We start from the raw sequence: 24,228 nt of genomic DNA, 5'->3' as shown, positions 1-24,228 counted from the left end.
GCCCCCCACCGTCACCCCGTGGGGATCAGAGCATGGGGGAGCACCATGAGCTCTGATCCTTGATCCAGAAACATTGGTTCATGTACACACACATCCATGTGTCGTATATACAGACCCACACAGATCTGCACATCCACACGGTTTTTATACATGAATACGTGTGTGTACGTGTGTGTCTGTGTGTGTATATGTGTAAAATGTGCAAGGAAGGGAACATTTCAAACCTTGTACAGTTTGGGAGTTAACAGCCATGCTCTTTAAGAAGCCCCCTCCAACTGAGTCTCTCCCCACTTCACCTCTGCCCCTCCTCACTGCAAGTCTCCTAGTTAGGAAGTCAAGCAAAGGGAATTTTAATGGAAGCTAAACAGCTGGGTAGTACACCAAGTTCATTGTTCTCCTTTTTAATGTCGGTGCTGACGAGATGGTTCTGTTGGCTCCACTGGTTCTCTGTCTCCTTTGCTTGGGCACCCCCGCCCCCCCCAACCCCCCATCTGTCGCCTCGCTGAGGCTGCTTGGCCACCACTGAGAGTTTTGACGACAGTAGCTCTTCACTGTCAAACTTTCCAGAATGCTGTGCTTCCAGAATGCTAGACTTCAAGCAAACAGGAGTGCTTTTAATGACAGTCTTAACTTTTCATTTTAAGATCTGAATTGGAACAGTAGGAAATCAGGTACAATCCTTTAACAGAAATTTTCAAATGAAAAAAGACTAACACAAGAGTTCTTACTTGCCAATGACTCTTGCAAACAGTTACACTCAGCCCGCTCTCTGAGCAAGCGTCCCCTCGATCAGTGCCTCCACTCACCTGCTGTCATTACTCATCTCTGTTTTAAAGATCGCAGTGGAAAATCCCCAGGGACTGAAAAGTAACTTACTACAGACCTTTGGATATGGTGGGAGCGGAGAGGTAACAGAAGAGATATTTGAAAAACCTGACTGTGGACCCTCGTGGAAAAAACTTTTATTCAGTTTATGTTTTTTCAATGCTGTGATCAATGAAAGAAAAAATTACGGAATACTGGGCTGGAATATTGCTTATAAATTTAGTTCTTCGGACTTGGCGGTAAGTGTGATATCTTCCAAATAAACACTAATGAATAAATCACAATAGGATACTAACTGCCTAGTGTCTGTCCACACAGATACTAAGTATCTTCCTGGTGCTGGAAAATGAACTCTGTGACCAGTAACAAGGGCTAATGTGGAGAAGCATGAACCGGGAAGCCAGCTTTTCTGGAAACAGATCACAGCCCCCCACCTACGGATGTACAAGCATTTAATCCGGTGGGCGGTGGGTGAGCTAACGAGCTCTCAGGCTCTTTGTTCCCTTGGCCAAAAAAGAAAAAAAGCAGGATGGGGGAAGGGAGGGCGGACACCAGCACCTACTTGAAGGAGTTTTATAAGAAGCCGGCGGTTAACATAGGCTAGGCTCTCAGGACAGTGCCTGACACACAGAAACCCCTGCAAACGTGTCTGCCGTTTCTACCAGATTTATTTAAAGTAGGAGCTTGTACTGACCCACCGCAGGGGGAAACACGTAGCTTACTGTCTTTCTTTACTATTCTCTATCTAGAACCTTCTATTTGCTTCACGTTGCCTGGTGTTTTTTTTTTACAGCTAAAGTGAACAGGTGGTGACACCTGCTTAAATTTTCACCAGGTTAGAGCAGATACCAAAAAACTTTCTGAGCAAAATCTTGATTCTGCCTCTGGGTACCTGCCCCCAAGACCCATCCTGGAAGGGCACCTTTCCTTCCCTTCTAGGGCCTCCTGAGGCTTCACAGCTCTCTGCACTCTCAGCTGCCTGTCCCCACACGTGCGAGTGCACGCTTGTGCCCCCAGCCAGAGCCTGACATGAAACAGCCGTGCCCTGGGTGTTCGCCAAGGAATACGGGCTCAAGCACATTTGTCCAAACCACACTCAAAGCTTAATCAAAAGGCTAACAGTATACTGGGGGAGAAATACCTGTAGCGTATATTATGCAATGGCTAATAGGCTGATTATATAAAGATCTTTTTTTTTTTAAGATTTTATTTATTTGACAGAGAGAGACACAGTGAGAGAGGGAACACAAGCAGGGGGAGCGGGAGAGGGAGAAGCAGGCTTCCCGTGGAGCAAGGAGCCTGATGCGGGGCTCGATCCCAGGACCCTGGGATCATGACCTGAGCCGAAGGCAGATGCTTAACGACTGAGCCACCCAGGCGCCCCTATATGAAGATCTTTTATAAATTAATAAGAGAAAGATAACTACCCCAATGGGCAAAGGACCTGGTTAGGCATTTTGCAGTGTAAATACAAAAAGGCAAAAAGATTATGAAAATGTATTCCATTTCATTAGTAATTGCGATGTTAATTTTATGTATCAACTTGACTGGGCCCCAAGACCCCCAGGTGTTTGGTCAAGCATTATTTTGAGGATGTCTGTGAGGGTGCTTCTGGGTGAGATTCATATTCAAATCAGTAGACTCTCTCTAACGTGGTGGGCCTCATCCAATCAGTTGAAGGACTGACCAGAACTAAAAGGAAATCCTCCTGCCTGAATGCTTCGAACTGGAACATTGGCTCTCCCTGGGTCTCCTGCTGCCAAACGCAGGTCTTGACATGTGTCAGCCTCCATTGTTACATGAGCCGTGTCCGAATGGTAAATCTCTGTAGACATATATGGTTCTCTGGAGAAGCCTGACGAATACAGTAATCAAGGTAACGCTCATTAAAATCTCATTAAGATGAGACGGCACCTTTCACCCCGCCCCCCAGTGGCTAAAACAAAGCAGCACAAATGCAGAGAAGTGGGGGCTGTCTCCTGATGCTGCTGCGATTGTTACTAACTTTCTGGGAGGCAAAGAATGCCTAGTATCATTGATTTAGAAAGATAGCTCACATTTATAGGCTCGCTTAATGAAATTACTTATAACAGAGACTGAACGTATGATGTCATTTCTGTGTATATATAGAACTCATTTCCCTTGCAGATGGTTTTTAAAGAAATACATCCAAACCATCTACCAGGGGGATGAATGGTAGGACTGGGATGGCCAGTGTCAGCAGGGGCACTTTGTCCTGCGCAGAGCTTGGGCCAATACCATCAGCAGCTCTCGGTGCAGGCTGGAAGTTGCCGGATGGTGCCCTAACTCTGGCATTTTGCAGAGAGGCCTGACCGGAAACAGCTGGTGACGTCATGGCGCTGTGGTCCAGAGAGGTACCCTTCCCCTCCTGCCTTCCCCCTCTTTGTGTGGCAGATGTGAGAGCAGCCTTGCCAGTGGGAGAGAAAGCCTGGGTGGGTGCCAGGCTTCTGACCATCTGGAGGTTCCAGCTGGGAACTTCGTGCGGAACGGGCTCTATGCACAGCCCCCCTCAGGAACGAAGTGGGCACTTCTGGTTCCCTGGGAAGTTGAGTTTGGACATGGCTCCTCCCACTTGGGGGAGTCCCCGCCAGCCAGCTGGTGGTCGGGCAACTTGGGGTTTGCTCAGGGGACTGGCGGTCTGACCGGTGCTGTGTCCTAGCCCACGGGGCTTAGCATTAGTGGACCCTCCACCGCACGCAGGGCTACGGCCACTGAAAGCTTCCCCAAAACCAGGACCTGAGCCCCATTGACAAGACCAAGAGAAACAACCTATCTAATGAGACCCAATGGCCAGGGAGAGAAAGAACATAAGCAATGGAACAGAAAGCTGTCAGAGGCCGTGAAGAAATACACGTTTCACACCTGTACACATGCACATACATGTTTCATGTGCATGACTTTTTTAGGTGCGCACATATCACGTTTTTTTTTTTTTAACTTATTGACAAAAGAACCAGCAGGATGGTAAAACTGATTTTTAAAAATATAGGAGAGCAGAATTATTTGTAAATACTGAGAGAAATTGTAATGAAATACGATTGCTAAGTTACATCCCAAACTGATAAATGCCCTGCAGGCAATAAAATTGTGCCTTTGGTTTGTAAGTTGCTTTACGAGCCAGACAGCATTTGTATTTCTCTAGGACAAAATTCATCTGCATTGTCATCAGAATCACAGGCAGGGCTCTCAGTTTTCTGTAAGTTAGCAACTACTCTGACAGAACTTTATGTGCTCTGACCAATAGCACATCAAAACAAAAGTAGGTGCTCCTGGAATATTCGATAATCCCCTTGAAAGAGTGCGTCAGACGCTGTTTCAGTGGGGCATGGAAAAGATACATGCTCACCCTTTTACCTATTTCCAGATTTTGGAGTTTTTATTTTTTTAAAAAAGATTTTATTTATTTGAGAGAGAGAGAGAACAAGCATGAGGAGGGTAGAGGCAGAGACACACTCCCTGCCAGGCAGGAGCCCGATGTGGGACTCAATCCCAGGACCCTGAGATCATGACCTGAGCAGAAAGCACACGCTTAACCCACTGAGCCACCCAGGTGACCCTAAATACAGATTACTTAAAAGGAAGACTCATACTACAAGAAAAATTCCTCTAATCGCCTTAAGCTAAAAATACTAACCTGTCTCAGCAGAACCTAGAGGTGGGGGAGGAGGGGCTTATGGTGCAGGGAGGAGTCCCTGTGAAGACAGGAAGGAGCACAGAGCAGTGGAAGGGCAGAGGAAGAAATGGGAATATGGACGCTTCCATGGGGGGGCGGGGGGTGGGTCATTGAAGTCTTCTTTCCATTTGAAAAAAGAAATGTTATTTTAATAGGAAATCAAGGAAAGGAAAGGTCACCTATAATGGAAACACTCTGACGTCTAAATTAGCAAAGAAGAAAAAGGAAAATAGCAATCTGATCAAACTATCGAAAATAAGAAGGGAGAGAAACAACCAAGTACAATAAGTAGTAGCAAAGTCCTATGGAAGGAACATTATCAAGCATTATTTGAAATGTAAACGGACTGCACTCCCTCATTAGGAGACACATGCAATTTGTATGAAAAACATTTAAATTAATGGAGACAGCTTAAAACTACCAAGAGACTAAAAACAGCAACAAAGCAGGAATGGCAATGTTCATATCAGACAAGATAGAATTTAATCTGAAAAAGCACCAAACAGTAGAAAGAGAAACAATTTGTGAAGATACAACATTCGTGAGAAGAGTTGACTTTATTATAGAGAGCCTCCTCAGGCACGGTTTTAAGTGGTTTATGGATTGGTTAACCTGAGCCTCACATCAACCCTATAAAGAGGATGGTATCATCTGCATTTTACCGTTGAAGTACAGAGAGGCTGAGGAAGTTGCTGGAACAGACAGGATTCAAACACAGGTGGTCTCAGTCACACTGTGTGTTGATATTCGTCAGACAATAGCCTGTGGTAGCACACACACACCCACGTGTGTGTGTGTACAGACACATACATACACATGTACATCACATGTGCGCATTCTTGTGTAATTGTTGTGGGAGTTTCAAAAACCTCTTTCAGAATTAGCTCTGATAAGCAAAAGTAAGACCGATACTAGAATAATATCATCAACAGACTTGGTGAACAGAGGTGTACAGAACCTACCATCCCTCTAGCAGACAATAAATACTTCTTTGATGTATCTAAGGAACTCTTAGAAAACTCAACCATGAACATGGCCACAAAGTAAAATCTATAATTATGGGTCACGTGCTCTGATCACAATCTAAGAAGTAATAAAAACTTGGCCCCAAAAATCTTAAGGTGGAAATTAAGAAACATACCTCTAGATAATTCTTTTATCAAAGAGGATATTAAAAGGAAAAATCACAAAATATCTCAAACACAAAGGAAATGAGATTCCTTCATACTGAAAATGATACAACAGTACAAAAATATGCTCAGAAAAAAAATAAACTATGGTCTTAAATATCTTCATTATTAAGAAAGGCAGTAAATTAATATTCATCTTAAGAAATTAGAAAAAAACAATAATATGAACTAAAATAAAGAATATAATTTTAATAGTAATAAAATAATATACAAAAATAGAAAGGAGAAATCCAAAAATTGGTTTTTGATAAGACAGATAAAGTTTGAAAATCTATATGAACCCAATGATTTCTGGGAAAACATGAATTATCAAAATTGACTCCAAAAGATATGGAAATTTTGAGTAGATCAATTGCTATAAAACATTGCAAATAACACCAGAATGAAATGGTTTCATGGCTTAGTTTACTCTGGACTTTAAGAAACAGAGATATTAATATTATTTAAGCTGTTCTAAACCTTAGAAAAAGATGGCAATCTCCCCAATTCATTTTATGAAACCATAATTTTAATATGAATACCTGATAAAAATAATATACATAAGAAAATAGGTTAATTTTACTTAGGACTCGATGGAAAAATTCTATATAACCTATTAATAGGCTTCAGCAATGAATCCAAAGAATAATACTCTATAACCAAGTAGGATTTATTCCAAGAATGGTTCAATATCTGGAAATCCATAACTCACTCTATATGATCACATCAGTAGATGCAGAAAAGGCTTTTATTATGAATGTGGGCACCATTCCTGACAATAATTCTACAATATAGGATTAAAAGGGACTACTGAAATATGGAAAAGGCCACCAAAAAACTATTTAAAATATCATTTTAAATAGCCAACACTGAAGTTATTTTTACTAAAATCCAGAATCAAAAAAAAAAAAAAAAAATCAGACAGGGATGCCCATCCTCACCATTGACACTCAGCATTGCCCCAAAGCTCTAGTCAATGCAGGACACAGAGGATATCATTCCCATCAACGATGTAAAATCATGTTCATTCATATTAATGATGAGGGAATAAGACGAAAACTGTATATAAGAGATCCACTGTCCAGTTGCAGGGTGGGCGTATGCTAGCCTAGCATTTTTGGAAGAAAGGGAAACAAGAGGAAAGGGAGGGAGAGTGCTGGTTGCAGGAGGCATGGGGGCGGGAAAGGAGGAGGAATGGGGTCCACTTACTTTACATGGAGTTGTGAGAACGTCTGTGCACAGGGGACCCAAGAAACGGGGCACAGAGGGGGCTACGGCACGGGGTGGGGGGTGTCTGATGGCGAGAGCAGGGGATGTGAGGAGGACACTCCCATTCCCTTGTTTACCCCGATGTGCCTCTGAATTTAGCGCCACCAGCTGGTTTTGTCTATTCAAAATAACAATTGTAATTCAAGAATTCAATGTTTGTCCAACAACAAAAAAGAATTAATGGATGAAAATGTAATCCTAATATTTTTATTCCTCTTGCTATTTCCATATACAATTGACACTTGAAATGCGGGGATCAGGGTCACTGACCCCCTGTGTGGTTAAAAATACACATATAACTTTTGACTCCTCCCAAACGTAACTAATAGCGGACTATTGACCAGAAGCCTTACCGATAACATCAGTTAACACGTATTCTGTATGTTGTATGTATAATATACTGTGTTCTTATAATAGCCCAAGAAAAGAAAATGTTATTGAGAAAATCATAAGGAACAGAAAATACATTCAAAGGACTGTGAAAAAACGCACATATACAGGGACCCACATAATTCAAACGCATTGCTGTTTACGGGTCAGCTGTATTTTTAAAGAGAAAATATCTGTGTCTGTTTGAGAATTGATGATTTTATGTTAAAACATCCCAGTGAGCTGCAAACACGTTCTGAAATAATAAAAACTGGTGGATTTTCCAAAGGTCTCCATCAAGATTTTGGAAAATGCCCTGAGCACACAGTCCAGTATTTCGTGGCCAACACTGCGCTACCTGATTGGGGAAGTGATTTACGGTGGCCGGGTGACCGACACGTGGGACAGGCGATGTTTGAACACCCTTCTCTACAAATTTTGTAATCCTGAAGTGCTGAGAGAGGACTTCAGTTTCTCCAGTGATGAAGTAAGAAAATGTATTTCCTTACATCACTCGCTTACCTAAGTGTTGTTGCATTCTTTAAAATCTGTGTTTAAAGAAATTTTAATGTTCCCTTTCAATGGCTCTTATTAACTTCCAGTGTTTTTTTAGAAGATTTTATTTATTTATTTGTCAGAGAGAGAGAGAGCATGAGCAGGGGGAGTGGGAGAGAGAGAAGCAGGCTCTCCGCTGAGCAGGGAGCCCGATGCGGGGCTCGGTCCCAGGACCCCAGGATCATGACCTGAGCCGAAGGCAGATGCTTTACCGACTGAGCCACCCAGGTGCTCCTGTTAACTTCCAGTCTTACAGACATAATTTAGCATTACTCTAGCAGTTAACATTTCATCTATCCATCCGTACTCTCCAGGCCAGAGGAGACCTGGATATGACCTCTGTTCCCTCAATCATCCTGATTGACAGCGGTCACCCTGATGGCAACGTCCTCCTTCCCATCTTCCATCACCTCCCCTGTGCAAACCCCTATGCCTCTGTAGACCTGTCCCTTCACAGAGACCCAGACGGAAGACACACAATGGCCCCTAGTCCCCAGACATCCTGTGACTGTACTGGGTGAAGGTCGGCAGCTCTGGGCCTGGGACCCTGTCTCACTTCCTGGGAGCACCCAGAGGTCCCTGTCCCCATGCCCCGGGCTCTTGGCTCTGCCCTCTGCGCCATCCTTCCAGTTCCATAGAAAGGGGCCCATTTTTATAGCTAACCAGTTTCTTCAGCAGCTTCCCTTCTGCGGTTGAACTGCAGTCTGGCGTCCTCTTCACCTTCTACTGTCTCTGTCCCTTTCACACCAAGCTGACACCGTTCACTGTTACGCTCTGTGACTTTCTGGAACCAGTTTGTCATCCTCTCTAATAGAGGTGAACCAGCACATGTCCCAGCAGCTCAGCTATGTCCTGGTGGCTCAGGGTTCCCGGGGAGTTACGCCCAAGACGTCAGCTGGGGCTGCGGTCACAGGGCTTCACTGGGGCGGGAGAAGCCACTTCTAAGGCCACTCACGGGACTGATGGCCAGAAGCCTCAGTGCCTCCACGTGCGGGATCCCCAGGGCGGGGGGGGGGGGGGCGGCGTGGGGGTGGCTCCTGACCACCACCGATGCGGGATGTCAGGGGATCAGGGTCGTGCAGCCGGCCATCCCCTGAGCAACCAAACCACCCAAGAGAAACGAAGCTGCAGCACCGTGTACGAGCTGGTCCCCTCCGGTCCGCGCTCTGTCGGAAGAAGCCGGCCGCACAGTCCAACCTCCGTTCCAGGAGAAGAGAAGGCAGCTCCGTGTTTCAGAGGGATGGAGTCCAAGAAGCCAGATAGTTACGTTCGTCCCCATTGCTAAGTAGGGTTTTGAAGGCCCGTTTTCTCCCAGTTAGATGTGACTCTGGGAGTCAGCCTTACTGAGCAGCACCAGTTACAGTGAGTCGCAGGAAGATACTGCCGATGGCCTGGGAAGGAAGAGCCCTCCTATGCCCATTAAGGAGCTTGTCAATTTTTGAAATTTTTATTATTGATTTTATAACTGGAATTTTGCACCTTTTGTCCATCTTCCCCATTTTGCCCACCCCCCACCTCCCAAGTGGTCAGAATGATTCTTCAGCTCAGTGTCACATTCCTTGTATAGGTCTTGCCACAGTGAAATGGTGTATGGAGGCTGGACTGCGTCGTCCGCTGTGGGTATGGTGCAGGGAGGCAGCGGGCAGTGAGAAGCAGCCTAGCCTTTAAAGTCTCTCTTTTCCCAACAAGAAAGTTATTGTGCAGATCAATACAACTGCACCTAGAACTAAGAAGGGTCTTCTGTATACACTTCATGGGCAGCAGTGTCTTCATGCATTACGGAATGTAAGAATCGGTCTGGGCAGAGACTGACGATGTGGTTAACTCTTCAGAGACGTCAGCCCGTGCCCAAATCTGCGAGCATCAGGGACTGCATACACGTCATCCAGTCCTTACCTGACGACGACCCTCCGGAGCTCTTAGGGCTGCACCCCGAGGCCATACGAGGCTGCAGGGAGATCCAGGGCCAGAAGTTCATTGACAGCCTCATCGTCCTGCAACCCAGAGCCACCACTGCAAACCTCATGATCAGGTAAGAACCCACTAGGACGAATGTTTAGCTGGAAATCACTAAATCATTAAGAATGTTTAGTTGGAAATGAATATTTAATAATTTGAAGAGATACAATGCTGAACTTGTGGATAAAGAAGTCTAAAATATAGTGTAAAACCTAAAACACAGTCTAAAAATAGAGACTAAATCCTCCAAATGACAGAGGTGAGTAGACGCACACAGGAGTGCATGTGCATGCACACAGAAATATAATTACCAAGCACGTGGCGGGTACTCAGTAAATGTTTGTGGAATGAGTGCTGGTACTCTACCTAGTGAGTGGCATTTTTAAACTGAATTAGTCTCAGTGTGAAATGTCACATTTACTTCTATAGGACAGGGAAGGATCCCCGTCACAATAAGTAAGAGGGCGGTGTGATCAAGAGGGGTTAGCTCTGCCCTTAGAGGCCTGTGTGGCTTACACTCTGTTAGTCACACTGCCCCGGTACCCTCACTCTGCTTATCTGTACATAGACACATCACCTGTCTACCCATCAGGGCCATCGTGAGCTTCAGACGGTCTCACAAAGGTACCCCAAACTCTCCAGCCTCATCAGCCTGTAACTGTAAGATAAGGTCATATGTGTTAAGGCCACGACTACCTGGGGTGAGCTCCCCAGAGAAGTGTGTTCCTGCTCTGCTCACTCAGAGCTGCTCAGGACACAGGCAGCACACACAGACTGGCTCTGGGTTCAAATCCCAGCTCTGTCACTTGACTTTGCAAACTTGGGGGTGCCAATTAAGTCTTTTGTTTCGGGTTCATCATGTTTAAATTAGAAATAATAATAGTGCCTAGCAGGGCTGTGCTCAGAATACAAGTTCCTTATGTAAGTTCGGCCTAAAAATCTAGTGTTCCAATTTGCAAGTCTAGGATTTTAACAAGCATTTTTAAAAGGTCTTTGAATAGTGTTTGGTTCCATCTACAAACTTAAACACTTTCAAATATGGTAACATTCATTACAAAGTTAACGTACTTCAGCTAGCTGACTGCCAAACCCTCTCGAGTCTTTCAGTAAGTCTTATAAATCTAATAATTAAACAAATATGCTGGATCTTAAACTCTCTTACTTTTTTTTATTTATTTACTTGAGAAAAAGAGAGAGATAGCGAAAGAGAGAGCATGAGCAGGGAGAAGAGGGAGAAGCAGATTCCCTGTGAGCAGGGAGCCCGAGATGGTGACCTGAGCCGAAGGCAGATGCTTAACCAACTGAGGCACCCAGGTGCCCCTCTTATATTTTTAAATCTATCAACTTAGGTGGTTTCAACCTAAAGTCATAAATTTATTTTTTTAAGATTTTTTATTTATTTATTTGAGAGAGAGGGAACACAAGCATGGGGAGTGGCAGAGGGAGAAGCAGACTCCCCACTGAGCAGGGAGCCCGATGCGGGGCTCGATCCCAGGACCCTGAGATCGTGACCTGAGCCGAAGGCAGACGCTTCACTGACTGAGCCACCCAGGCGCCCCTAAAATCATAAATTTAAACCAATTTCTCAATTATCTGTTTTAAGTTGGAGTCCCAAAGCTGACCTTCAGGTTTTAAGAGCCCCGAATCTTTTAACTATCCCAAATATTTAAAACACCAACATGTACAGATTCCCCAACACAAAACTATTGTTACTTTGATTTTGATTCTGTTAGTCTTGTCTACACCAGCTTCTAAATCTTCCCCACGTTGAGAGATGCTAAGCAGGGACCAGGGGCATCACTGTCCAGGATGCATGAGTCTGCCTTCTCAGGGCTTAAGGTTGGAAAAAACCCAAGCCAATAAACTAAAACAGAAATGTCAACCACAACATGAATTGATTCTTATTGGCAACACTCATAGGATGCCTTGAGCCCTGATTAGAGTTGTCAACAACATAGTAACAACCTCAAAACCTGTGAGGTGACAGTCACATCGCCCACACCCCTGGGTCTCAACGACGTGTGCCCCAACAGACGCATAGACTCACAGACTGGGAGTTACGCTTCATTTGCCCTGCAGGAGAGCTGGGAACACCGACTCCACTTGGGGCCTCCGTGCTCTCCCCTCTGGTGCACAGGGGCCCCCACTCTGGGTAACTACCCCGTGACCTTACCCTAGGCCCCTCCTTCTACAGAAGCTGTGGGTTGAGGCCTGGGTTTTGTGGAGAATAGCTGCGTACCGTCAGGATCTTCCATCCACGGATTCCCCCGTCAGTAAGTCACCCTGAATAAAACTCTTCTCCGTCTGGAAGTTACTTGACTGACCCTCCTCCACCTTCTAACAGGCTCTTAACATACACGTGTATTTTTTTCCACTTACCTCTCAAACCTCTGAACCCATGGGAATCCTGTACTCTTAGGGTCTTTCCTGTCTCTTTGGACCATGAAACTCCTGCTAAAATGGTATCTGATTGGATTCTCACTATGGCTTTGGCTATTTGGTGACAAAAAATAGACATACCTGAGCACTCATTTCACTGACTGAGTGAATGTATCCTAACTATTTACAATATAGAAGGAAAGCTGCACACAGAGAGGAGGAGGTCATTGGAAATCTTCCAGTATGTCCCCAGAATATCAGCTTAAATTCCCCGCACATCCTACACTTCTCAATAGTAATTCTGTACTGTTGGTCTTCAACAAATACACCAGTCAGAGATGAGATGATTGTAAGGGGCTGCTTCTCATGAGCACGTGGAATAGGTTAATTGTGTCCCTCTGGTTCATTTTGGGGAGGCTATGATTACTGCAGTTAGGCTGCCTTTACTCAAAACGTACTTGAAACTTCTCTGTGTGAGCGGACTTAAAAGATCTGTCCCGTTCGATGTAACCACCTCAGTGGTAGCAAACATTTGCCCTCTGGAGATGTTTGCTTATTGAAAGCGTCTGATCTTTTGCATCCTGATGAATCCCACCAAGTAACCCTACTTTCAAGTCAAAAACTAAGGTTTTCCTACTGCATTGCCTGCAGCGGTAGCTTCCAGACTATCACTTTTACCTTCCAGGACGACCCTCATTTGGGTGTGTGACCCGGGCTGTTACTGAAAGCCGGTCCCTGCTGGTATTCAGAGTAACTGAGCGGGACGCAAAGTAGGTACATCCCATGTCCGTCTCCTCCACTCACGGTAGGGAGGTGCGGTCGCCATCCCAAGCCCCGGTTTCAAAGAGCTGCTCCAGCTTCAGCGTTTCCTGGCTCTGTTTGTGTCCCCCTAACACAAGGATGCGCGGTCAGGTTGCCTGCTTTTCTTCATTCCGCTGGTGGCACTTCACGCACGTGCATTCAGAGGATGCAGAGTTGACAAGTTTTAAAGTTTTAAAACTTTAAAAATACGGGGTGCCTGGGTGGCTCAGTCTTTAGGCGTCTGCCTTCAGTTCAGGTCATGATCCCAGGGTCCTGGGATCCAGCCCCGCATTGGGCTCCCTGCTCAGCGGGAAGCCTGCTTCTCCCTCTCCCACTCCCCCTGCTTGTGTTTCCTCTCTCGCTGTCTCTCTCTCTCTCTGTCAAATAAATAAATAAAATCTTTTAAAAAAAAAACCTAAAAATCATGTTTTGTTGTAAATGTCCGCAGTGCATTGGGCAGTTTCCTCATCTGTAAAATGCAGCAAACTCCACGGTCCTCGCCCGTAGCTCTGTGGCTCTGGGAGGCTGTGTTGGCCCTCAGACAGGACCCATCGGAGGGCTCTCCCGGTTCAAACAGATCTGAAGCTCGTTCTCCTCCTAATTCTTTCTGCAGTCGTGAGCAGAGTAACGATGAACTGGTGATGGAAATTTTATCCGACATGATAAAGCGGCTGCCAATGTCTGTGGAGAAGGAGGAATGTTCTGGAACTCCCAGCACCTTGAAGTACATCATGTCCAGCCCCATTTGGGAGTCTCTTTATAAAGGTATCCAAGGTAAGCAGGGGACATGAGTGGTGGCCTCAGGGAAGGACTCTGGCAGCAAGAGGAAGGAAGAGCGGAGGTCCCACCAAAGGGAGCGCAGAAATACAAAGCCTGAGTGAGCGGGAGAGCGGACTCTGTCCAAGCTGAGAGATGGAGAGCAGACAAGAAAACGATGCTGTGGCTTTGTCTTTGCTTCTGTTTTTGTTGAGGCTGGGACGGGGTGAGGTGGGGGGAGGGGTGGCCCCAAGACTAGAGGGGAGGGAGTCATCCTTGTGGCAAAGCAGGCCAGGAGCAGCAGGGTTCGGAGGGGCCCTCGACTCTGAGCAGCAAGGCTCTGGGGGGCCAAAGTGCAGGGTGGGGCAACCGGCCCGGTTAAGTTGTCAACATCCGTATCTTAACCCTCGAAAGAAAGTTCATCTGGGGACCCAATGCTGAGCAGTAGTCTATGCGGTCAGTGCTGTTGCTGAGTCTGGACCACAGCCGGCCAACGAGGGCTATGGCCAAATCCAGCTACCGTTCCTTCTCGATCAACCTAAATGCGAAATGTTTTTTACATGATTTTATTGGTTAAAAAAAAAAAAAGAAAGAAGAATATTTTCGGCACATAAGTATCATGTGAAATTCCAGTTTGAGTGCCCACAAATAAATCTTCATTGGCGTGCAGCTGTGCTCACTCATTTTCATGTGTGGGTGCCTGTGTTCACATGGCCGAAGCAGGGCTGAGCGATCATGACACAGGAGGGCCCCAGAGCCTGCCCCAGTCACTGATTTTTGGCAAAAAAAAAAAAAAAAAAGTGTCTCAATCCCTGGTCTGGACACATGAAGTTCCTTTGATTTCCAAAGCCTATATTTCTCCATATAAAGCCTCCTTTTATCTGAAAACTAACATTATTTTCTGTCTGTTTAAATCCAGGCTATGATCCCCTTATCCATTGCGCCTTGCTATCCTTTCTGAGCCAAGAAATTGAACGGTTTGATAAGTTCTTATTGGTTGTGCATAAGTCTTTGAAAGACCTTCAACTTGCAATAAAAGGGGAGATCATCCTTACCCAAGAACTGGAAGAAATATACGGCTCTTTCCTTAATATGCGAGTACCCATGCTGTGGCAGGTAAGCACTACCATTCCCAGCTCGCTTGCTCCCCAGGGCCTTGGTGAAATACTCCGTTACCACTGACCTACTTGTGGTGTGAGTATGTATGAATTTATTGGCAATTCCACTTAGATAAATTTAAGACGTATTGTTAAATTGTAAGTTTCAGAAAATGATGTCATTTTAAAGATAATAAAACCTATATACTTACGTGCACGTATATGTGCTTATAAAAACACACGTGCCTCGAGATTCAAGATACCCAAACAAAAGTTTTGGGAGAAAATGCACAAGCAACTCCTAAGAGTGGTTGCCTGACATGGGGGAAACTTGAGGGTCCTGTGGGCGGGGAAAGAGGCTTTAATTTTACATTTCCTATATCAATCACTGTATCTTACTGTACTATTTTGATTTTTTATCATATTTATATCTTTTTAATTTTTATTCCAGTATAATTGACATACAGTGTTAGATTAGCTTGGCGGGGTATAGGATAGTGATTCCACAATTTTATACATTACTCAGTGCTCATCGGGACAAGTGTCCTCTTCATCCTCATCACCTGTTTCCCCCTTTCCCCCCACCCACCTCCCCCTCTGGTGACCAGCAGTGTGTTCTTCATAGTTAAGAGTCTATTTCTTTGTTTTGTTTTAAGATTTATCTGAGAGAGAGAGAATGAGCAGGGGGGGAGGGGCAGAGGGAAAGGGAGAAGCAGACTCTCCGCTGAGCAGGGAGCCCGATGCGGGACTCGATCCCAGGACCCTGAGATCAAGACCTGAGCTGAAGGCAGATGCTTCACCAACTGAGCCACCCAGGCGTCCCAAGTGTTTTTTGATTTGTCTCTTTTTTTTCTTTGTTTTCTTAAATTCCACATATGAGTGAAATCATATGGTATTTGTCTTTCTCTGCCTGACTTATTTCACTCACCATTATACTCTCTAGGTCTATCCATGTTGTTGCAAATGGCAAGATTTCATCCTTTTGTATGGCTATGTAATAGTCCATTGTATTTATATATACACCACATCTTCTTTATCCATTCATCTATCAAAGGACACTTCGGTTATTGGTTATATTGGTCTTGGTTATTATAAATAATGCTGCAATAAACATAGGGGTGCATATATCTTTTTGAATTTGTGTTTTTGTATTCTTTGAGTAAATACCCTTTAGGGGATTAATGGAAATGCAGTAATTCTATTTTTAATGTTTTGAGGAACCTCCATACTGTTTTCCACAGTGACTGCACCAATTTGCATTCCCATCAACAGTGTAGGAGGGTTCCCCTTTCTCCACATTCATTCCAACACCTTTTGTTTCTTGTGTTTTTAATTTTAGCTATTCTGACAGGTGTGAGTCCATATCTCATTGTGGTTTTGATTTGCATTTCCCTGATGATCAGTGATGCTGAGCATCTTTTCATGTGTCTGTTGACCATCTGCATGTCTTCTTAAAAAAAAAAAAAGATTTGAGAGGGAGAGCACAAGTTGGCGGGGGGGGGTGGGAGAGGAAGAGGGAGAGAGAATTTCAAGCAGACGCCCCACTGAACACGGAGCCCAACGCAGGGCCTGATCCCATGACCCTAAGATCATGACCTGAGCTGAAACCAAGAGTCAGATGCTCAACCAACTGAGCCACCCAGGTGCCCCCGGCATGTCTTCTTTGGAGAAATGTCTGTTCATGTCTCTGCCCTTTTTTTAATTGAATTGTTTTTGGGTGTTGAGTTGTATAAGTTCTTTATATATTTTGGATACTAACCCTTTATCAGATATGTCATTTGCAAATATCTTCTCCCATTCCATGGGTTGCCTTTTAGTTTTGTTTCCTTGGCTGTGCAGAAGCTTTTTATTTTGATGTAGTCCCACTAGTTCATTTTTGTTTTTGTTTTGTTTCCCTTGCTTCTGGAGAATATCTAGAAAAACATTGCTATGGCCAATGTTAGAGAGATTACTGCCTGTGCTCTCTTCAAGGATTTTTATGGTTTCAGGTCTCACATTTAGGTCTTTAATCCACTCTGAGTTTATTTTTGTGTATGGTGTAAAAAGGTCGTGCTGACTCACTCTTTTGCATGTGGCTGTCCAGTTTTCCTAACACCATTTGTTGAAGAGACTATCTTTTTCCCACTGTATATTCTTTCCTCCTTTGTTGAAGAGTAATTGACCATATAACTGTGACTTAATTTCTAGGCTCTCCACTCTGATCCGTTGATCTATGTGTCTGTTTTTGTGCCAGCACCATACTGTTTTCATCACTACAGCTTTGTTGTGTATCTTGAAATCTGGGTTTGCGATTGGATGGAAATCTTAGTTTGTTATTCTTTTTTGAGATTGCTCTGGCTATTTGGGGTTCCATACAAATTTTAGGATTGTTTATCATAGTCCTGTGAAAAATGCTATTTGTACTTTGATAGGGATTCCATTAAATCTGTAGATTCCTTTGGGTAGTTGGGACATTTTAACAATATTTGTTCTCCCAATCCATGAGCATGGACTATCTTTCCATTTGTTTGTGTCCTCTTCAATTTCTTTCATCAGTATTCTATAGTTTTCAGAGTACAGATCTTTCCACCTCTTTGGTTAGGTTTATTCCTAGGTATTTTATTATTTTTGCTGCAATTGTAAATGGGGCGGTTTTCTTAATTTCTCTTCCACTTTGTTATTGGTGTATAGAAATGCAATGGATTTCTGTATGTTGATTTTGTATCCTGCAACTTTACTGAATTTATCAGTTCTAGCAAATTTTTTGGTGGACTCTTTTGGGTTTTCTATATATAGTACCATGTCATCTGCAAATAGTAAATCCAATTTGGATGCCTTTTATTTCTTGTCTGATTGCTGTGGCTAGCACTTCCAGTACTATGTTGAATAAAAGTGATGAGAGTGGACACCCTTGTCTTGTTCTTGATCTTAGGGGAAAAGTTCTCAGCTTTTCACCACTGAGGATGATGTTAGTGTGGGTTTTTCATATATGGCCTTTATTATGTTATGTTCCCTCTAAACCTACTTTGTTCAGGGATTTTTTTTTATCATGAATGGATGTTGTACTTTGTCAAATGTTTTTTCTGCATTTACTGAAAGGATTATATGGCTTTTATCTTTGCTTTTATTGATGTGATGTATCACGTTGATTTGTGAATATTGAACCATCCTTGCATCCTGGGAATAAATCCCACTCATTCGTGATGAATAATTTTTGTAATGTATTGTTGGATTTGGTTTGCTAGAATTTTGTTGCAGATTTTTGCATCTATGTTCATCATGGATATTGGCCTGTAGTTCTTCTTTGTGTGTGTGGGGGGGGTCTTTATCTGGTCTTGGTATCAAGGTAATGCTGGCCTCAGAATGAATTTGGAAGCTTTTCCTTCTCGTATTTTTTGGAACAGTTTGAGACGAATAGGTATTAACTCTTCTTTAAATGTTTGGTATAATTCCCCTGGGAAACTGTTAGGTCCTGGACTTCTGTCTGTTGGGAACTTTTTGATTTAATTACCAGCAATTAAATTGAATCAGTAATCTTGAAATTTTATATTTCTTCCTGATTTAGTTTTGGGAGATTATTCATGTTTCTAGGAATTGATCCATTTCTTCTAGGTTGTCCAATTGTTGGCATATAATTTTACATAATCTCTCATAATCCTTTATTATTTTGTGGTGCTAGTTATTATTTCTCCTCTTTGATGTGGTTATTTGAGTTCTGTCTCTCTCTCTTTCTCTCTCTCTCTCTCTCTTTGAGGAGTCTGGGCTAGTTCTATCAATATTGTTGATCTTTTCAAAAATCCAGCTCCTGGTTTCATTGATCTGTTCTATTGTTTTTGTAATCTCAACTTCATTTATTTCTGCCCTAATCTTTATTATTTCCTTCCTTTTACTGGTTTTGAGTTTTATTTGTTCCTCTTTTTCCTGCTCCTTTTAGGTGTAAGGGTTAGATTGTTGGAGATTTTTCTTCTTGAGGTAGCCCTTTGTTGCTATAAACTTTGCTCTTATAACAGCTTTTGCTGCAACCCAAAGATTTGGGACTGTTATATTTTCATTTTCATTTGTCTCCATGTATATTTTTAATTTCCTCTTTGATTTCTTGGTTGACCCATTCATTTTTTTTTTAGTAGCATGTATTTAACCTTCATATATTTGTGTTCTTTCCAGATTTTTTATTGTGGTTAATTTCTAGTTTCATAGCACTGTGGTCAGAAAAGATGCATGGTATGACTTCAGTCTTTGAATTTGTTGAGACTCATTTTGTGGCCTAATATATGATCTACTCTGGAGAATATTCCATGTGCACCTGAAAACAATGAGTATTCTGCTATTTTAGGATGGAATGTTCTGAATAGATCTGTGAGATCATCTGGTCCAATGTATCATTCAAAGCCACTATTTCCTTATTGATTTTCCATTTGGATAATCTGTCCACTGATATAAGTGGGGAGTGAAAGTCCTTTAATATTATTGTATTAACTATTTCTTTATGTTAATTAGGCACTTTATGTACCTGGATGCTCCGATGTTGGGTGTATAAATATTTACAATTGTTACATCTTCTTGTTGGATTGTCCCCTTTATGATTATATAGTGTCCTTCTTTGTCTCTTGTTACACTCTTTGTTTTAAAGTCCATTTCATTCAATATAAGTATTGTTACCCTGGCTTTCTTTTCACTTCCATTTGCATGATAAATGTTTTTCTAGTCCCTTCACTTTCAATCTGCACGTGTCTTTAGGACTGAAATGAGTCTATTGTAGGCAGCATATACACAGGTATTGCTTTTTTATCCATTCTGTCACCCTGTGTCTTTTGATTGGAGCATTTAGTCCATTTACATTTGCAGTAATTATTGATAGGTATGTACTCATTGCCATTTTGTTACTCATTTGTTTTTATTTTTTTTATGTTATGTTAATCACCATACATTATATCATTAGTTTTTGATGTAGTGTTCCAGGATTCATTGTTTGCGTATAACACCCAGTGCTCCATGCAGAACGTGCCCTCTTTAATACCCATCACCAGGCTAACCCATCCTCCCACCCCCCTCCCCTCTAGAACCCTCAGTTTGTTTTTCAGAGTCCATCATCTCTCATAGTTCATCTCCCCCTCCGATTTCCCCCCCCTTCATTCTTCCCCTCCTGCTATCTTCTTTTTTTTTTTTAACATATAATGTATTATTTGTTTCAGAGGTACAGATCTGTGATTCAACAGTCTTGCACAATTCACAGCGCTCACCATAGCACATACCCTCCCCAATGTCTATCATCTAGCCACCCCATCCCTCCCACCCCCCACCACTCCAGCAACCCTCAGTTTGTTTCCTGAGATTAAGAATTCCTGATATCAGTGCGGTCATATGATACATGTCTTACTCTGATTGACTTATTTCGCTCAGCATAACACTCTCCAGTTCCATCCACGTTGTTGCAAATGGCAAGATTTCATTCCTTTTGATGGCTGCATAATATTCCATTATATATATATATATACCACAACTTCTTTATCCATTCATCTGTCGATGGACATCTTGACTCTTTCCACAGTTTGGCTATTGTGGACATTGCTGCTATAAACATTGGGGTGCACGTACCCCTTCGAATCCCTACATTTGTATCTTTGGGGTAAGTACCCAGTAGTGCAATTGCTGGATCGTATGGTAGCTCTATTTTCACCTTTTTGAAGAACCTCCATACTGTTTTGCAGAGTGGCTGCATCAGCTTGCATTCCCACCAACAGTGTAGGAGGGTTCCCCTTTCTCCGCATCCCTGTCAACATCTGTCGTTTCCTGACTTGTTAATTTTAGCCATTCTGACTGGTGTGAGGTGATATCTCATTGAGGTTTTGATTTGGATTTCCCTGATGCCAAGCGACGTTGAGCACTTTTTCATGTGTCTGTTGGCCATTTGGATGTCTTCGTTGGAAAAATGTCTGTTCATGTCTTCTGCCCATTTCTTGATTGGATCATTTGTTCTTTGGGTGTTGAGTTTGATAAGTTCTTTATAGATTTTGGATACTAGCCCTTTATCTGATATGTCATTTGCAAATATCTTCTCCCATTCTGTTGGTTGTCTTTTGGTTTTGTTGACTGTTTCTTTTGCTGTGCAAAAGCTTTTTATCTTGATGAGGTCCCAATAGTTCATTTTTGCCCTTGCTTCCTTCCCTTTGGCGCTGTTTCTAGGAAGAAGTTGCTGCGGCTGAGGTCAAAGAGGTTGCTGCCTGTGTTCTCTTCAAGGATTTTGATGGATTTCTGTCTCACATTGAGGTCTTTCATCCATTTTGAGTCTATATTTGTGTGTGGTGTAAGGAAATGGTCCAGTTTCATTCTTCTGCATGTGGCTCTCCAATTTTCCCAACACCATTTGTTGAAGAGACTGTCTTTTTTCCATTGGACATTCTTTCCTGCTTTGTCGAAGATTAGTTGACCATAGAGTTGAGGGTCCATTTCTGGGCTCTCTATCCTGTTCCATTAATCTACGTGTCTGTTTTTGTGCCAGTACCATACTGTCTTGCTGATGATAGCTTTGTAATAGAGCTGGAAGTCCGGAATTGTGATGCCACCAGCTTTGCTTTTCTTTTTCAACATTCCTCTGGCTATGCGGGGTCTTTTCTGGTTCCATACAAATTTTAGGATTATTTGTTCCATTTCTTTGAAAAAAGTGGATGGTATTTTGATGGGGATTACATTGAATGTGTAGATTGCTCCAGGTAGCATTGACATCTTCACAGTATTTGTTCTTCCAATCCATGAGCGTGGAATATTTTTCCATTTCTTGTGTCTTCCTCAATTTCCTTCATGAGTATTTTATAGTTTTCTGAGTACAGATCCTTTGCCTCTTTGGTTAGATTTATTCCTAGGTATCTTACGGGTGCAGTTGTAAATGGGATTGACTCCTTAATTTCTCTTTCTTCTGTCTTGTTGTTGGTGTATAGGAATGCCACTGATTTCTGTGCATTGATTTTATATCCTGCCACTTTACTGAATTCCTGTATGATTTCTAGCAGTTTTGGGGTGGAGTCTTTTGGGTTTTCCACATAAAGTATCATGTCATCTGCAAACAGTGAGAGTTTGACTTCTTCTTTGCCAATTTGGATGCCTTGTATTTCTTTTTGTTGTCTGATTACTGTGGCTAGGACTTCTAATACTATGTTGAATAGCAGTGGTGATAGTGGACATCCCTGCCATGTTCCTGACCTTAGGGGGAAAGCTCTCAGTTTCTCCCCATTGAGAATGATATTCGCTGTGGGTTTTTCATAGATGGCTTTTATGATATTGAGGTATGTGCCCTCTATCCCTATACTCTGAAGAGTTTTGATCAAGAAAGGATGCTGTACTTTGTCAAATGCTTTTTCTGCATCTATTGAGAGGATCATATGGTTCTTGTTCTTTCTTTTATTAATGTATTGTATCACATTGATTGATTTGCGGATGTTGAACCAACCTTGCAGCCCAGAGATAAATCCCACTTGGTCGTGGTGAATAATCTTTTTAATGTACTGTTGGATCCTATTGGCTAGTATTTTGGTGAGAATTTTTGCATCCATGTTCATCAAGGATATTGGTCTGTAATTCTCCTTTTTGATGGGGTCTTTTTCTGGTTTGGGGATCAAGGTAATGGTGGCCTCATAAAACGACTTAGGAAGTTTTCCTTCCATTTCTATTTTTTGGAACAGTTTCAGAAGAATAGGTATTAATTCTTCTTGAAATGTTTGGTAGAATTCCCCTGGGAAGCCATCTGGCCCTGGGCTTTTGTTTGTTGGGAGATTTTTGATGACTGCTTCAATTTCCTTAGTGGTTATAGGTCTGTTCAGGTTTTCTATTTCTTCCTGGTTCAGTTTTGGTAGCTGATACATCTCTAGGAATGCATCCATTTCTTCCAGATTATCTAATTTGCTGGCATAGAGTTGCTTATAATATGTTCTTATAATTGTTTGTATTTCTTTGGTGTTGGTTGTGATCTCTCCTCTTTCATTCATGATTTTGTTGATTTGGGTCATTTCTCTTTTCTTTTTGATAAGTCTGGCCAGGGGTTTATCAATCTTGTTAATTCTTTCAAAGAACCAGCTCCTAGTTTCGTTGATCTGTTCTACTGTTCTTTTGGTTTCTATTTCATTGATTTCTGCTCTGATCTTTATTATTTCTCTTCTCCTGCTGGGTTTAGGCTTTATTTGCTGTTCTTTCTCCAGCTCCTTTAGGTGTAGGGTTAGGTTGTGTATTTGAGACCTTTCTTGTTTCTTGAGAAAGGCTTGTATTGCTATATACTTTCCCCTTAGGACTGCCTTTGCTGCATCCCAAAGATTTTGAATAGTTGTGTTTTCATTTTCATTTGTTTCCATGAATTTTTTTAATTCTTCTTTAATTCCCTGGTTGACCCATTCATTCTTTAGTAGGATGCTCTTTAGCCTCCATGTATTTGAATTCTTTCCGACTTTCCTCATGTGATTGAGTTCTAGTTTCAAAGCATTGTGGTCTGAAAATAGGCAGGGAATGATCCCAATCTTTTGGTACCAGTTGAGACCTGATTTGTGACCTAGGATGTGATCTATTCTGGAGCATGTTCCATGGGCACTAGAGAAGAATGTGTATTCTGCTGCTTTGGGATGAAATGTTCTGAATATATCTGTGAAGTCCATTTGGTCCAGTGTGTCATTTAAAGTCTTTATTTCCTTGTTGATCTTTTGCTTAGATGATCTGTCCATTTCCATGAGGGGGGTGTTAAAGTCCCCCACTATTATTGTATTGTTGTCAGTGTGTTTCTTTGCTTTTGTTATTAAGTGCCTTATATAATTGGCTGCTCCCATGTTAGGGGCATAGATATTTACAATTGTTAGATCTTCTTGTTGGGTAGACCCTTTAAGTAGGATAGAGTGTCCTTCCTCATCTCTTATTACAGTCTTTGGTTTAAAATCTAATTTGCCTGATATAAGGATTGCCACCCCAGCTTTCTTTTGGTGTCCATTAGCATGGTAAATGGTTTTCCACCCCCTCACTTTCAATCTGGGCATGTCTTTGGGTCTAAAATGAGTCTCTTGCAGACAGCGTATCGATGGGTCTTGTTTTTTAATCCAATCTGATAGCCTGTGTCTTTTGATTGGGGCATTTAGCCCATTTACCTTCCGGGTGACTATTGAAAGATATGAATTTAGTGCCATTGTATTGCCTGTCAGGTGACTGTTACTGTATATTGTCTGTGTTCCTTTCTGGTCTATGTTGCTTTTAGGGTATCTCTTTGTTTAGAGGACCCCTTTCAATATTTCTTGTAGGGCTGGTTTGGTGTTTGCAAATTCCTTTAGTGTTTGTTTGTCCTGGAAGCTTTTTATCTCTCCTTCTATTTTCTTTTTTTTTTTTTTTTTTTTTTTTTTTTTTTTTTTTT

General features: G+C 42.5%; 1 protein-coding gene across 1 annotated transcript in view; it reads left to right on the top strand.

Moving 5' to 3' along the window:
* Positions 1-24,228, top strand: part of DNAH14 (dynein axonemal heavy chain 14) — a 354,473-nt gene that overhangs the window by 302,418 nt on the left and 27,827 nt on the right. Inside the window, exons 77-81 of the mRNA XM_032393957.1 lie at positions 837-1,064; positions 7,616-7,813; positions 9,714-9,913; positions 13,634-13,794; positions 14,696-14,892. Coding sequence (XP_032249848.1) covers positions 837-1,064; positions 7,616-7,813; positions 9,714-9,913; positions 13,634-13,794; positions 14,696-14,892 — 984 coding nt within the window. The remainder of the gene's footprint in view (positions 1-836; positions 1,065-7,615; positions 7,814-9,713; positions 9,914-13,633; positions 13,795-14,695; positions 14,893-24,228) is intronic.

Source organism: Phoca vitulina, unplaced genomic scaffold (assembly GCF_004348235.1).
Source record: "Phoca vitulina isolate PV1807 unplaced genomic scaffold, GSC_HSeal_1.0 scaffold78, whole genome shotgun sequence".
Taxonomy (NCBI): domain Eukaryota; kingdom Metazoa; phylum Chordata; class Mammalia; order Carnivora; family Phocidae; genus Phoca; species Phoca vitulina.
The sequence above is the reverse complement of the archived record's forward strand: the minus strand, read 5'-3'. Positions and strand labels throughout refer to the sequence as shown.